This window comes from Spea bombifrons, chromosome 8 (genome assembly GCF_027358695.1).
Source record: "Spea bombifrons isolate aSpeBom1 chromosome 8, aSpeBom1.2.pri, whole genome shotgun sequence".
NCBI classification, from domain to species: Eukaryota; Metazoa; Chordata; class Amphibia; order Anura; family Pelobatidae; genus Spea; species Spea bombifrons.
This window is the reverse complement of record NC_071094.1, coordinates 7,488,887-7,503,769: the sequence shown is the minus strand read 5'-3', so window position 1 is coordinate 7,503,769 and position 14,883 is coordinate 7,488,887. Positions and strand designations below refer to the sequence as shown.

At 39.4% G+C, this 14,883-nt stretch overlaps 1 protein-coding gene across 1 annotated transcript; it reads right to left on the bottom strand.

Annotated features, from left to right (window-relative positions):
* Window positions 1–1,928: 1,928 nt before the first annotated feature.
* Window positions 1,929–5,496, bottom strand: TSR2 (TSR2 ribosome maturation factor). Its single transcript, XM_053472956.1, has 5 exons — window positions 5,380–5,496; window positions 4,310–4,400; window positions 3,475–3,566; window positions 3,162–3,329; window positions 1,929–2,527 (listed from the first exon to the last, which is right to left on the bottom strand). The coding sequence occupies exons 1-5, from the start codon at window positions 5,458–5,460 to the stop codon at window positions 2,384–2,386; spliced, it is 576 nt and encodes a 191-aa protein (XP_053328931.1). The 5' UTR covers window positions 5,461–5,496; the 3' UTR covers window positions 1,929–2,383.
* Window positions 5,497–14,883: the final 9,387 nt, after the last annotated feature.

The window sequence follows — 14,883 nt, the reverse complement described above, 5'->3', positions numbered from 1 at the left end:
TCATAATTTTTTGCCAGGGACACCTAAATGTCATGTGACACAAAAGCAGGCACTCATAGGTTATTACCATAAAAAGTGAAAAATATTGCTGTGGTTTGCATGATTAAATCATCGAGGATAGAATAAAATGACAGATATGCTAAGCTTTATTTGCTTATTCGTCGGTGGAAAAGTTCTTGCCTGTATAATTTAAGCAGTGAGATCCACATTTAGTTTTAAGTGTTTCACAAACCAGACCCTTGGCTGACTGCCTTAAAACACAAATGCATCCGCAGCGTCGCATAAATAGTTCTGACCGTTAGCTAATTTCCAATAATGCTGCCAAAAAATATGGTTTATTTGCATTAATTAGAACCCAAGCAGCCAATCACATTTTAAATTGACCTTTCTTTGAAAGAGTCACTTTCTCTATCTTAGTGAATGAGGAAAAAATGAATGGTTGTGAAGCGATGTGCTTCCGGGATTTCAGAAGGGGGTAAAAGACAAATCGTATTTAATAAAAAGGAATAAAACTTTCTGGAATCCTAGTGGGATCCCAATATGCCCCTTCAGAATATGTCATCGTTAACAAATTAAGTCTGAAAACATGCTGGACCTAGAAGTGGTTTCATAATAAATTTATATCTGCCATTAGAAATAATAAAACCGGGGATGTTCCCCTTTAAAACAACACACCGTTGTACAATTTCCACAGATATTTACTATTAATTCAGGTTAAAATGACCGAAACGCTGCTTATTGAGAAGCTCATTTCGTTGGTACATAAATCCACTTATTACATCATTGTGGTACCTGTGGCTAGCAGACTCCACTCTTAGTAGTTTTCTTCTGTGTTGTGTCAGGACTGATCCACTAGAAGGCGCGCAGGCGCAATGAGGTATGTCAAAAACATCCCAAAATTCAAGAACCTGACCAGCACCCAGATTACACACATAGGACTTGCCATCTTTGTCCCCAAACAGTCTAGCGCGAGGCATATTTGTCCCCAAACAGTCCAGCGTGAGCCATCTTTGCCTCTAAACAGCACAGCATAAGACATCTTTGTGCCCAAATAGCCCACGCTGTGCCATCTTTGCCTTTCGCCTAATCACTTATACATCTATGATACACAAACACTTATACAGTCACTCACTAATTAACTCTTTCATTCACACAATCATTATCTATCTCACTCATTCACACAAATCATTTACATATTCATTAATGCATTTTCAAAAATCATTCAAGCAATTGACCCAAACATTCATTTACTCATTCTCATTCATTCACACAATTTATTCATTCACTATTCATTCACACAATTCATCCACTCATTAAATCATTCACACAATTCATCCTCACATTAATTTATTCATAATTCCCAATTTTTAAAGCCTTCAGAACGCATCCTGCTTTGACAGGGTCGGTCTCCCCGATTTGGCAAGTAGAGAACATTTTACAAAATTTCCACGTAAAATTAAATATACATTTTTTATTTTACAAAATGAGCTGAGTGACCTGATTGAAGCCGGTACGTACAAAGAAGAGAAAACAATTCCCGTCACACTATAATTTATCAATTAACAGTATGTCTAAAGCAGCACATCAGCTCTAGATAGAGGACCTATAGCGTGTTTGTGTCACATAAATATATCGTATCTGCTCTGAAAAATGCCCCTCGTCTCATATTCGAGGCCGTCTTATAATCATACCTCAAATAGAGGTCTGACTATAAGACTAAGATCCAGATCCCCCGCAGCCATACGCACAGACAACCTCCGCTGCTGCCAGCACTTCCGCCAGGGCTTCTATGATGGAGCACCGGAAGGTCATGTCAACTGGACGAGCTGGAGGAGCCAATCATGTACGTTGAGAACGGTAATATCTATTAACATTGATGTTAAAAGTGATCTCTGCCTCTCTCTGCTTCAGAAGGTAGACGGCTAGGGTGAGTACAACAACTTTTTTTATTTATTTTTTTTTAGCTGCTTCATTATTCTATTATACAGTGAGCAACGGTCTTTGTACAGTCTTTCTTTTAACCCTAAAGGGCAAGTGTTTCCATCATACCTGGCAGATTTTTGTATTGTAATAGCATGAGAAAGCATACTGTAAAGTTTGTCGATGTGAGAAGTTTTGCAATTCATTCTTAAAAGCCCGGTACAATCCTCTGTAACAATGCAGATTACCAAGAAGTCCAAGTCCTTACTTATTACTAACAAATAACATAAAATATAACTGCAATCTTCTGACTTCTGCTCACAGAATCCTGTGTCCAAACCGGATAAAATTATCTCTACGCAATACCTTTACTGCAGCTTCTCCTGCACCGTATATTATTAATGTGCTTGGCTAAACATCGCCACCTAGTGGTCGGTCTCTGGAAGCTCATGATGAAACCAACTTATTTCTTCTTTCGACGAACAACAGTCCATCCGTCAACTTCTTGTTCCTCTTCCTTTGGGTCACTACTATGTGCTGTAGTGGTCTCCAAATTGGGCGGCGCAGTAGTAGCAGTAGAACCGGCAGCTGCCTCGCAGTCCATGTCCTGTAAAAAGGCAAATTAAATTAAACACAGAAGCACATTTTAATGGCAGACAACATTCGTCTGGCTGCTTTAAATAGTAGACCTAGGTCTTGTTTTGGATTCAGGATAGCAATATACTTACCACTTCTGTGGTATGGGATAGCTATATAACGCGCACAAACTTTGCTTCCCAGATCACTATACATAATCCTCAGACCACAAAGATGGATCAAGGCAGAGCGAAGGATAAAAGTCACGCGATCGCTGTGATTGGTCATCACAGAAGTCACATGACCCCAAATTCTTGGCTCTCCCAAGCGCGCAACAGGTAATCTTGCCACGTCTTCTGTGGGCGTACCGCTATGTGCATAAGGTAAGGAAGGGGTTAAAGTTGCAGCAACAAATCAGGGATTCAAATTCACCTGTCTTTATACTCCCCTGCAGCGGTGCGGGGGATCTGGATCTTAGTCTTGTAGTCAGACCTCTATTTAAGGTCTGATTAGAAGATCACCTTGAATATAAGACGATGGGTATTTTTTAGAGGATTTGCTCTGGAAAAAAAACCTCCTATTATAATCGCGCAAATACGGTATATAGATGGATTTAAACGAGCGATGATTTTCTAGCAAAATCATTATTTAATAAAGGTTCTTACCTCTGTTTCATCTTCGCTGCTTTCCTCTTCTTCGTCACTTGCTTTGGCTTCTTGGACGTTGACTTTGACATTGTACTTGTTTTGATGCAGCTGCGCGATCTTACTCCGCACCGCTGCGGTATCTCCTCGCCGGCATTGCAAGAATAACACGCAGAGCTGCTGAGCTACCTGCAGATCCCGGACAGGTTAACAATAGCAACAAGGAACAAGGACTGAATGAATATTGGATGCAGAGGTGTAGCTTGTGTACAATTTGATAAAACAAACATTTAAACGGGGTTATCGTCCCTTAATGACATCTTTCGTTACTTACCAAGGACTGGCTCCCATCTTCAACAATCGTATCAAATTCATCATTCATCATTCCCATGAGGGTCTCCTCAACCTCATACTGCTCCAGATCAGCTGGGGGAGATCGCAGAACGAAATGACACACATTTCAACAAACACTACGCGGTAAAAATTGATCTATGTTTAGGTTGAAAACAGCTGAAGAGTCTAGATAATGTCACAATTTGGTGTTATTGAGCCAAATGTCCCAATTTGGCCTTATTAAGCCAAGAACTAGCCCAAGGTGACCAATGCTTGCAACCTTATAATAATTACCATAGGTTTGATTAATGTAAACTTGGATATATCTCTCGTGGACCCTGTAGCTCAACTCAACAGCATCCCTCGAAGTCCAATGTCACCTAGGACTCATCTAGGACTTTGTTCATTAAATATGGAAAACCTTACGGATAGCCTCCAGCACCTTTTCATTTGTCAAGCCAGTCTGGATAGAGCTAGACCACAATATAATCACAGACTCAACTTTGTGATCTATTTGCAGAACTAATTATAAAAAAAGGTTATTCTGGTGTAAAGATTACATAGTCCAATTGGCAGGATCTTTGCAATGGTAATAAGGCCACTAAAACCTTGACCCATATATAAAGCCTCAGGTAGGTGTTTTATGCACAGATCTTGCGCAAATTATATCTATGGGTCCCTGCACGGAGCATTTGAAGAGCTTCAGCTCCACTTCTTGGAGCAGACTGAATGCCCATGCCAATCCAGTCCTAAAATATCTGCATGATTTAAATAATAAAAAAAAAAACTTAAAAGTGTTGCATACTATTATTTATTAACTATTTACAGATACTTACCATTAGTGTAAAAATACTGATCCACAGCTCCCACCATCCACTCTGCCTTTTCTTTGCTATGAACCCCCCCGAAGCCATTCTCCACGGCAATCTGCAAGCAGAACAAAACAACGAATATTCTTTAAAATATTTAAAGGATTTTTTTTTGCCATAGATACCATAATGGAATGATGCAGACCAAACATTCCAGTAGTTGTTATGGCGATAAGACCACTTTTCAGATTTCCTCAGAATCACATTTTACACTTAACCCCCCTTAACTGCAACTACGACAGCTCGAGTGGACCTAGGGAAGAAATAACGAACACAGTGGCCGTTTAAGCTAATTTTAACCCCCTAATATCCGGTTAATTCTAAAGATGATCAGAGATCATGGATGGGCACATTAATGGTGTCACGGACTGGATTTTCTGCCAATGTGGCAATTTGCTCTAGGGACAAGTTCTAACAACCTGTCTCAATAGAATTATAAACCTGTCATTATTTGTGGTTCGGTAACCACAGTGCGGAATATCTATAATGAAATGTCAGAAATCTTTTAACATTTTTTAATGTAAAAAAAGACACCAATTCCAATGTGGCGGTATCGCAAAACAGACTAGAATGTATAAAACCAGTGATGCTACCCCAAAAGATTTGAATCTGAGTTGTGTTAATGTGTGAATGTATGGTTCGAGCCTCATTCTCTATGTATACATATGTATTGACAAATATACATATGTGCTCTATGTAACGTGTGTGTGTGTATATAATATATATATATATATATAATATAGTATGATGAAGTGGAGCTAATAGCTATAAAGGAACAATTCTCCTGGTATGTATGGATACCCTTTAACACTTGAAGTTCCAGGAACAAGCTTTATAAATCGACCAGACTAGAAACCACATGTCATTTATTTTCTAAATACTTATATTTTCGGGACTTGGTTTAACCAAACGATGCCCAAACACCACATATGGGAACTAATGCACTTCACGTGTTTTACTTTTTTAATTTCATCTCTTATAACATAAAATCTTAGCACCGCGTTACATATGGGCGCTATAAATCCAATGTGTGTCACCTGCAGCACCGGCCAGCTTCCCAACACCGCCCGTACGGCTTCACCGAACAGGCCACGTGAATCCGCGCTGCACGCCGCCATGTCTGCTCTCTGCACGGAGTCACGTGACCTGCTGGAAAGCCGAGTTTGGGGCTGGGAGGCGAAAGCCGATCGCATCGATGCATGTGGAGTGTCTTCTGTGTTGAGACAGTTTCTGTTAAAGTTTTTGCTAGAGATTCACGTTTTTAGATACAATAAATAGAAAATGAGTGCAGTCTGAGGGGAAAATAAATACAGTCTGTATATTTTTTATTTACAGATTTGTATTATATGCACATCTTCTAGATTGTAAGCTCCAAGACCATTAGGAGTGATGGTGGAGTAGAAGAGGGATGCAGCTAGAACTGGCCAATTAGTTGTTTTTTTTTGGGGGGGGGCTTCATTCTGAATTCGTTTTTGTTATTTGGCGCTTATGGCATTCCCGTTTTTGTCCCCTTTTGCCCTAAGATTAGGCCCAGACTGGCCATCTGGACATTGGCCAAATGCCCGCTGGGCTCCTGGCTGACAGCGCCACACACTCACCCCATCTGCTGCTCCAGAGGCGGATTGGCCGCATGCTATATAAGCATAGATATTGTGGCCGCGTATAACCAGTTGGCTTCTGCACTTATGTCATAAGGCGTCCTCTGGCCTTAAAATGCCATGGCTCTGTTGTCGTTGCCAGTCTGGCCCTGACAGAGCTAAACGGTGCCAGAACATTTAGTCTTGAGTAGTATGCAGGCTTCACCCTCAAACAGGAACTTTTTTTAAAGGGAACGGTCACCATCACTGATTAAAAGTACCTACAGGACGTGCTATTTGTTGGGTTTATACAGTTAGGGAATTCATACATTAGATATGGCATATGGCTCCTGAATCTGAAACACCAGAGACTGGTTAAGGTTTGAATCTTTGCAGAAGAAATAACGGGCAGATTAGGCGAATGGTTCTTATCTGCTATCGTGTTCTGTATGGTAGACAGTGTTTGTAGAACCGAAGAACTGTATCTCAGGGCCAACGTTATCTAATCAATTTCTTGTGTGAAAGTTCTCTCCCTTCTCCTCACCTCAGCCGTACGAAGTCTGCCTGAACCAGTCAACAAAAATCCGCAACGTGACGATAGGGGAGAGATAACATAATGGGCGATAATTGTCATGCAGGTCGCGGGAAAGAAAGTTGAGATACCTTTGGCCATGGTATAGATCAAGAGGGTTTTTATTAAATTTATGCTCCCTATTTGTATAAACATTGTAAAAAATTGTTAACTGATAGATTTGGGGTAAATGACATCCGCTTTAGTTGACATCTGCATTAGGTGCGCTTTAGGTTAGATTAAAAGATACATTTTCTGTTAAAAATGGGTAAGATTTTTTCCCCCTAGAAAAAAACTTAAATTTAGACTTCAATGCAAAGTGGTTCTGTTCAACATTGTAGAATGTTTATGGCTGAATGCTCTTAAAACCTCAAGCTGGGGACCCCATCAAATGAATTATGGAATGGAAATGTTGATATATCAGACACGCTGGGTACCATCTAAATAACAGAAAGGCTTCGTCCGCTAGTTGGGCGTAGAAGAACGGGCTCGGAACTCTCGGAAAAGCGATGGTACTATTTCTTACAAGTAGGGATGCACAGGGTTAATTTTTTTTTCCAATTAATGCTAGAAATGCTATATAATATGTTCTGTAAGAAAAATGATGTAGGACCTGCTTTAACACAGTAGCTGTATTGTATCCGAAGATTAAATGTGACGGGTGGACCATATTACCCATATCCTGTGGCCATGGATCTTTTTTTAGGCAAATAAATGGAGTTTCAACCATCTATTTACCGGATAAATCAACAATCATACTTCTGGCTGGCAGAGGGACCACCCAAAATGACTTGCTTGGCTTGCCCCACAAGTAGCCCCTTCCCAGAAAACCAACAAAAATGCCAAGGATGTATAAAGGAAAATATATCTGATATATCACTCTGTTTATTTTATGCGTGCGTTTTTAGGGCCAGACTGGGCATTAAAAGTGGTCCAGACGGGTGCCAGTGAGTGACTGTGTGTGTGTAGGTATAAGGCTTTGAGTGTTTGTGTATATATGTGTACGTTTATCATGTTAGAGTGTGTGTATATAAGATGTAAGAACGTGTTAGATTTCATCAGAGTATGTTAGTGTGTGTGAGTATATGGTGTTAGCATGTGTGTGTATATTACTATATGGTGTTAGTGTGTGTTCAGATATGGTGTTGGCATAAGTAGGTGTGTGTCAGTGCATGATGTCAGAGTTTCAAGGGTGAACCTGTGGTTAGTGGTAAAAGGAGGGGTATAGTGTGTGTATGTATGAGACTATTATGTTAGCATTATTGGGTGCTAAGAGGCTCACCCCTAACACTTTGGCAGCATGCTTCCATGTTAAACTGGTAGATAGTATGAGCAGCAATAAATATTCCGTGGGATGCTTCATCGGGCGCTGGGAATTTCCCAAGTTTGTCCAATGTCCAGTCCGTGATACCAACATTTATTAATATATCTACTTTAGTCTATACAGTGGCACGTCTTTGTTCCATTGTTTGCTGTATCAGGCAGATTTTCCAGTAAACCCCAGGTGGAAGCCACGCTGAGCCAAGCAATGTTCCCTACCCTTTTTTGCTCCCAGCTCCTCATGAGACCAGATTAGGTCTGAACTGGATCCAATCCACGTATAATGCACCAGTAAACCAGTGTAACAATGAATAATAATTACTAATTGAAAATAAAAGGTGGATTTGGATTAAAATCTATTTTATGTATATAGCGTGTGAACATCCATATGTTACAGTGAGTGTGTTGTCAGATATTTTATGATGGAAAACATGTATTTCTATATTCTGTATTTTACACAAAATGGAGTCAGAGCCATTTTATTTTACTTAATCATATAGTGATTATTTTCTTTTTGTCCTTGTTCTCTCTATAATTGAGAACAAAGGAGTATTCATGTATAATGATGTTTCAGCGTATATATGATACAATTAATGTTATCTTCCATGAGAAGGTTAAGGAGTAGACACTGTATATCTTTAGAAATGTAACTTGGAATGGGGGATACATGGGAAGACTACCAAGGCCTGAGTTACTATCTATGAAGTAACATTTGGCGATTAGGGTGACCAAGGATAAATTCCAAACACACATGTATTTGAATTGATACATTTTTGACATCTTTTAAGAATTTTGTGTTTTATATTATGCACTGTGCGACTCATATATATATTTTATAAATTGTATTTACAATAAATAATATTTTTGATTGACTATCGTGGCGATATCTATCTAATTTGAATTATAATTTTCGTCGATCTGAAAGAATTTAGGATCGGAGATAAAATATAGGGTATCTCCTTAAATTAATATTGTGGAAGTGGTACTACAATATTTGGTAGCGTCGTTATTTTGCGTGTGTGAGAAAATATTGGTTTTACCTATTTTGTCTCATTACTATCCCTTACAGTGTAGTTATGTTATTGTCTGTAAGTATGTCAGTGTGAGTGTATAAATGAGTTTGTTAGTGTGCGTGTAAGTATGTTAGTGTGGTATGTGTGTGTATGTTAGTGTGTGTAGGTAGGAGGAGCTTGTGGGCCACCACCATAAGTCTCGCAGGGGGGCCTCTGCTTTTTCTTACGCTACCATACATATCACCAAGGAAACCAGTCCCAGCCCCATCTCAAACTACTCCAGTGAGTCTCCTTTTTAGGAGGAACAGTGGTGTATTCCGGCCTAGGCTGACTAGGATTAGTGCGGCAGGCCCAAACGAGCGGTGGCCACATAAAAAGGAGCCAATCTCTGTCTTGGGTGATCACGTATCTCCCCAATGGGCCTAAAACACTTACAGTAGAGGGGGTGGCTGATGAAAGTGCCCTGGGTTAGGCCTAGGGCAGCACCAAAGGTAAATACACCACGGAGAAAGAAAGGTCAATTAGCCCCATGTCCTGACATATTGTTGCATCTGCTGTCTTTACCCTTCATATAAATGGCATCACTCTGTGGCTGTCCTGGGGCCAGCATCCCTGTTGGACTAGGAAAGGTACAGAGACTGGTCTCAGATTCCTGGTCTCCAGCTGCCAAGTGGTCGCCAATACTGATACCCAGAGAATTCGGTAATGACAAATATCCTACAGAAAGTTGACCAGTGTGAGGTTAAAGAAGTGAGATCTGGGCTAGTAGAGGAACATATAATAGGGGCCCTTGGCAACTGAGATACCTAGTGTATTCACCTAACTGCTACTTTACGAGCAGACCCGTAGCAAATAGTTTATGGTCTACAAAGGAAATCATATGGCTGGTATTCTTATCCAGAAAACATACACCATTCTAATTATGCCGCCGTTGCGATACTTAATTACAATACTAAAATAATTTTTATGGCACTCTAATGTTCCAAATGGGCTTCTGTGGAAGGGGTTGTTTTCTGGCTTAGAACGCAAACTGAAATGTATGACTGAACAGAAAGCAGATTTTTGTAATGGGGCTCTCAGAGGGATAGTGAATTGACATATGGCAAACCCTGCATCTAAAATTTCCAGCACCATATGTACAGGAAAAGGTCAGCAATCAATCATCTGATAGTTTAAAACATGTCACTCCGTTCTCAGCAATCCAACACCTTCCAACTGTCATTGTACTCTGCCTTCTATCACTCTCAGCCAGCAACTTTCTGTTCTGCAAATCTTATAGTGCTATCCTGCCTGTGTGCAATTAAACAGGGTCGGTAGGTATTAGTGTGTTAGGCCTTTGGCCTGCAGGGTGATTAGGCCATGAAGTACCTGCTGTTAAAGGTTTATGCCATTTTTTTTATCATATATTTTTATTTCCTTTTTGTTGTTTTTTGCTGTTATGTCTGGCTCGGTGTACTTGAGACAGGAAACCTTACAAACACAAATAAATACAATGCCTTCTGCATGGAGGATGGGTTGCAAAGTGAGTGGGGTATGGTTAAAAACGGTTGAAATTAGATGATGTTGAAGAATTCTTGAGGGCAGAGTGAAATGAATAGTTGTACATTTGATGTCAGAAAAAAAAGAGTTCACCTTGGGGAATCGCTTAGAAAACAAAAACATGTCGGTTTACCTTTAAAGTCACCAAAGAAGAGATGTTTGAGCACAGAAGTAGGAGAGACAGACTTGGCAAGGCACAGACAAGATCCAATCTCAACACTGGGCATGTTCACTAAGTTTGAGCCAAGTGGGATTTGGATACACCTACTAGTCCTTGGGCACATTTAAGATGGGAGAGGGACAGACAGGCTGCTAGTCTTGCTCTACTTACATACATATTGAATACAAGATTCACAGTGTGGATTGTAAAAAGTATGTGAACCGCTAGGCTAATCACTTCAACAAAAGCTTATTGGAGTCAGGAGCTAACAAACCTGGAGTCCACTCAATAAAATGGGATTGGAGGTTTGTTTAGAGCTACTTTGACTTATGAAAAAACGATCAAACGTATTGAGTTTGCTATTGTCAAGAAGCAATTCTTCAAAGATCAAAGATTTAGTACGATTTGATTTGGCTACTCTCTAAGGCTAGACGACTCCAAAGGTACAATGAAGAATGCACAAGGAGGTAAAAAAGTACCCTATTGTAACAGCTAAAGGAATCATTGGAACTGGTTAACATCTCTATTCATAAGTCTACCATATGCAAAACATTGAACAGGCAAAAACATTGAACATTGCTGGGCGCCTGATGTTTTCCAAAGAGCACTTTGAAATTCTAAAACGCTACTCGCAAAATGTTTTGTGGACTGATGAAACCAAGGTTGAATTGTTCGGGAAGAACACGCAGAACTACGTATGGCATAAAAAGGGCACCAAAATGAAAGCACTATTCCAATGGTGGAGGAAGCATCATGATTTGGGGCTGCTTTGCTGCCTCGGGGCCTGGAGAGCTTGCCATCATCGAGGTGACGACGAATTCCCAAGCTTATCGAGGTATTGTACAGGATAATGTCAGGGTGGCTGTCCGCCAGCTGAAGCTCAGTAGAAGTTGTGTAATGCAGCAGGACAATTACACTGAAGTAAATCTACTACAGAATGGCTTAAAAAGAAAATGTGACTTTTGGAGTGACCCAGTCAGAGCCCAGACTTTAACCCATTAGAGGTATTGTGGAATGACCTCAAAGAGCTGTTCAAACCAGGAATATGGCTGAGCTTAAGCAGTTCTGTAAGGAAGAATGGTCCAAAATTCCTCCCGAACATTGTGCGGGTCTAAACCGCAGCACTTCTTTAAGGTTACCGATGAAAAACAAGATTCGACCAGTTATTAAATCCAAGGGTTCACTTACTTTTTACATTAGTAATGGGTGTTTAATGGGTGTGTTCAATAATGACATGAAAAGATTATCATTGTTTGTGTGTTATTATATTGTTTGTCTATACTTGTGACTTAGATGTAGATTAGATCATTTTTAATGAACAATGAATGCAGAAAATCAGGTAATTCCAAAGGGTTCATTTACTTTTTCGTGCCAGTGTATACGTCTACCTGATCTTTTAAACATGGCGAGACCAAAGTGGCAAATCCCCCCCCCCACCCTCGAATAAACTCTGAGCGGCCTGGATTTAAATAAGTCACAAAGAAATGTGACTCATTAATAATGTACCACCCTACAGCTCCGGAACATGTGAATTTGGGAAAAACAACAAGCCTATTATATTTTACACAGCACAATGTGAACAGAGATTCTTGACATTCGGCCAACTTCCTATAGCAGTAGACTTGAGATAAAGATGTATTGTTTAAGCTACTCTATATGAGAATTTCTTCTAGCTATATAGATGTGAATGTATTTTCTTCTATACTGCATTTTTTAAATGACTCGTCTGATTCCAGGACAGCTATACCCGGAAACTGGAGAGGGGGGGGGTATAGGATTCTTTAAATTGGAATATAATGAATATTTTAAGCTTCTCATAGTTGCCCCAAATTGTTCCCCCCTTGCCAGTTCTTGATTGTGTGGCCACCCAACTACCGCTCCTCTGCCCCATCCCTCACCCTAAAGAATTCCCAAGTAAAGAGAAATTATTAGTAAAGGCTATTATTAATTATACTGTGAATATTTCTCCTCTATAGAGTCTTTGTAGCATTAGGTGTCAATGCTTCATAGTTGTTTTACTATATATTTCACCGCTATATAACTTCACACACTAAATATGACATTGCTTATTTTAGCCAATTACTGTGGTCGTCATCACTTTATCTTCTATTCCACCCCTCGTCAGGAAACTCGAGTTCCCTGTTCCATACTTACAGTCATGCTAGTTGTGTGTTTAGTAGGAAACAACATTTCTTGTAAAAACAAGGAAGAGAAACCTCAATTCACAGACATTCAGGGAAATTCCTCATCTACACCAGCCTGTTCAGGCCTCAACCAAGAGGGACCACCTGCTCTACTTGAGAAGGGACATTTTTGTCTGTGGATTTGTAGTTTGTCTGTTCAGTACATATTCAGAATAAATTTACTGTTCTAACCATTCTATTCTATATATTCAAGTTTTTTTATTCTGGGAACACCAGGGAGAAATATTTATGCCCCAAAGTGATAGCAACTCTTTAGAAGGACTCTGACAACACAGAGAAGCTCCTTCTTGCTACTTGGTTTCCTACAAGAGATTTGAGTGAGTTTGTTGGAGACGTTTTTTTTAATAATTTTCTACAAAAATAGAAAAAAGTAAAAAGAAAACCCATCAGTTACATTAAACTTGATATCTCTTGCACATAAGGTGGTTAGATGTCTACATTCTGTATGTCCCTTTAAGTCTAACTTGACTCCTATACGATTTATTGCGTCTTTAATACCAGCAATCTTATTAGCACAAGATCCGCCTATCAATTTGTCTATCTAGCTGCTAGATGTTTTTTTCCCCGTCTCGATAATGAAGGAAAAGAACACAGTGAAATAACTCGAAGTTACTTGTAGCCGAAGCATAGTCAAGAAATACAAGGGAACATTGTGATTAGTAAAGTACACATTAAAAGAGCCAAATATCTCTTTAACAATAACACGGAGTTCTTGAAGATAACATTTCCTTAATAACTCCTTAAGGACTTAAACGAAGACAAGCAGTGAATTGACAAGCGATTTGGCAGAATGTTCGAGTGTCATTGTCCATTCATCGGCGGTACGGAAATCACCTTTTTTAAGGATGTCTTTAAAGTAAGTAAATCTCTGCTGAAGAATGGGGACGAGAAGAGAGAACATTTACTACGGAACATAGGTCAAAGGGTCTTAAGAATTGTACGGATGATTACGTTTTTCACTTATTTGGAACCCAATCTCTGACGAGTTGGGAGTCAATGGGCAAGATAAATACGAACATATGCAGAACTTTCCCTGAAATAAGCAACCAACTTTAAAGCAGATTTCTTAAGTCCCATATGTGACATTTAATAGGTCAGCATGATAAATGTTATAGATTGTAAGCTTGTTTGAGCCGGGCCCTCGTCACCTGGTTCTGTAACTCAAATTATATGTTATATACTACTACATTGTACAGCGCTACAGAATATGATGACGCTATATACAACAATTAGTAATAATAATAAATAAATCCATGTTAATGTGTTTACATATTACAATAAGAAACACATATGTATTTAAATCCCCATTCATTTAAGTGTTAAGCTGCCATCTTAACGTCCCCCCCTTTAGGTTAACTCCATAGTTAAATGAGCTGGGCTTAAGGTTCATTAAGTACTAACCCTTTAGTAGCCTATAGTGAGGATTCTATGTATCCACTTGTGTTGACCAAATGACTCTAATACCCGTCCTCATAGAAATTCTGGCTTATGTTTATTCCAAGATACTCATCTAAGTCACTGGCATTCAAGTAACGATATAAACCACGACGTCCTGGTAGTAAAGACACTAATTTGGAGGCTCAGGTATCATTAGATCTGTGTAGAAGATGGAGGTTTTAGTTCCAATCTATGTGACCCTGAGATTCTTGTCCTTCACTCCGAGATTGGAGCAAAAAACCCCAGACATTTATGAGCAAATCCTAAGAATTCTCAGGTATGGTTATCTCTCACGCAATGTAAAGTTGCTGATTGTTCTTTATTGGCTCAGGTAGCCATGAAAAGGGTGGGATGAGAAGAAGGGAGAGAACTTCCATGATACAAAGCAGATTAGATACACAAGTTTACTTTCTTTTGTCACAAACATCATGAATTACAGTATTCGTTTTGCTGAAAGCTGTGAAAGTGCTACTTTTGTTGTCATAGTTATTGCATCCTAAACGTATATGAGGAGCAGTCATGGAGTCAAGATGGGAATATCAAGTCAAGGTGGCAAGCTCAATAACCTTTCATAATAAATTAAAGAAAAATATTTTTTTATTAATAATCACGCTATGATCATAATATCAATAATTTTTCGTCACACATTTTAGCTCAATAGACATCTACAGGAGGCTAAACTAAAACCTTCTTTAAGGATTTTGTTGTTTGCTTACTGGA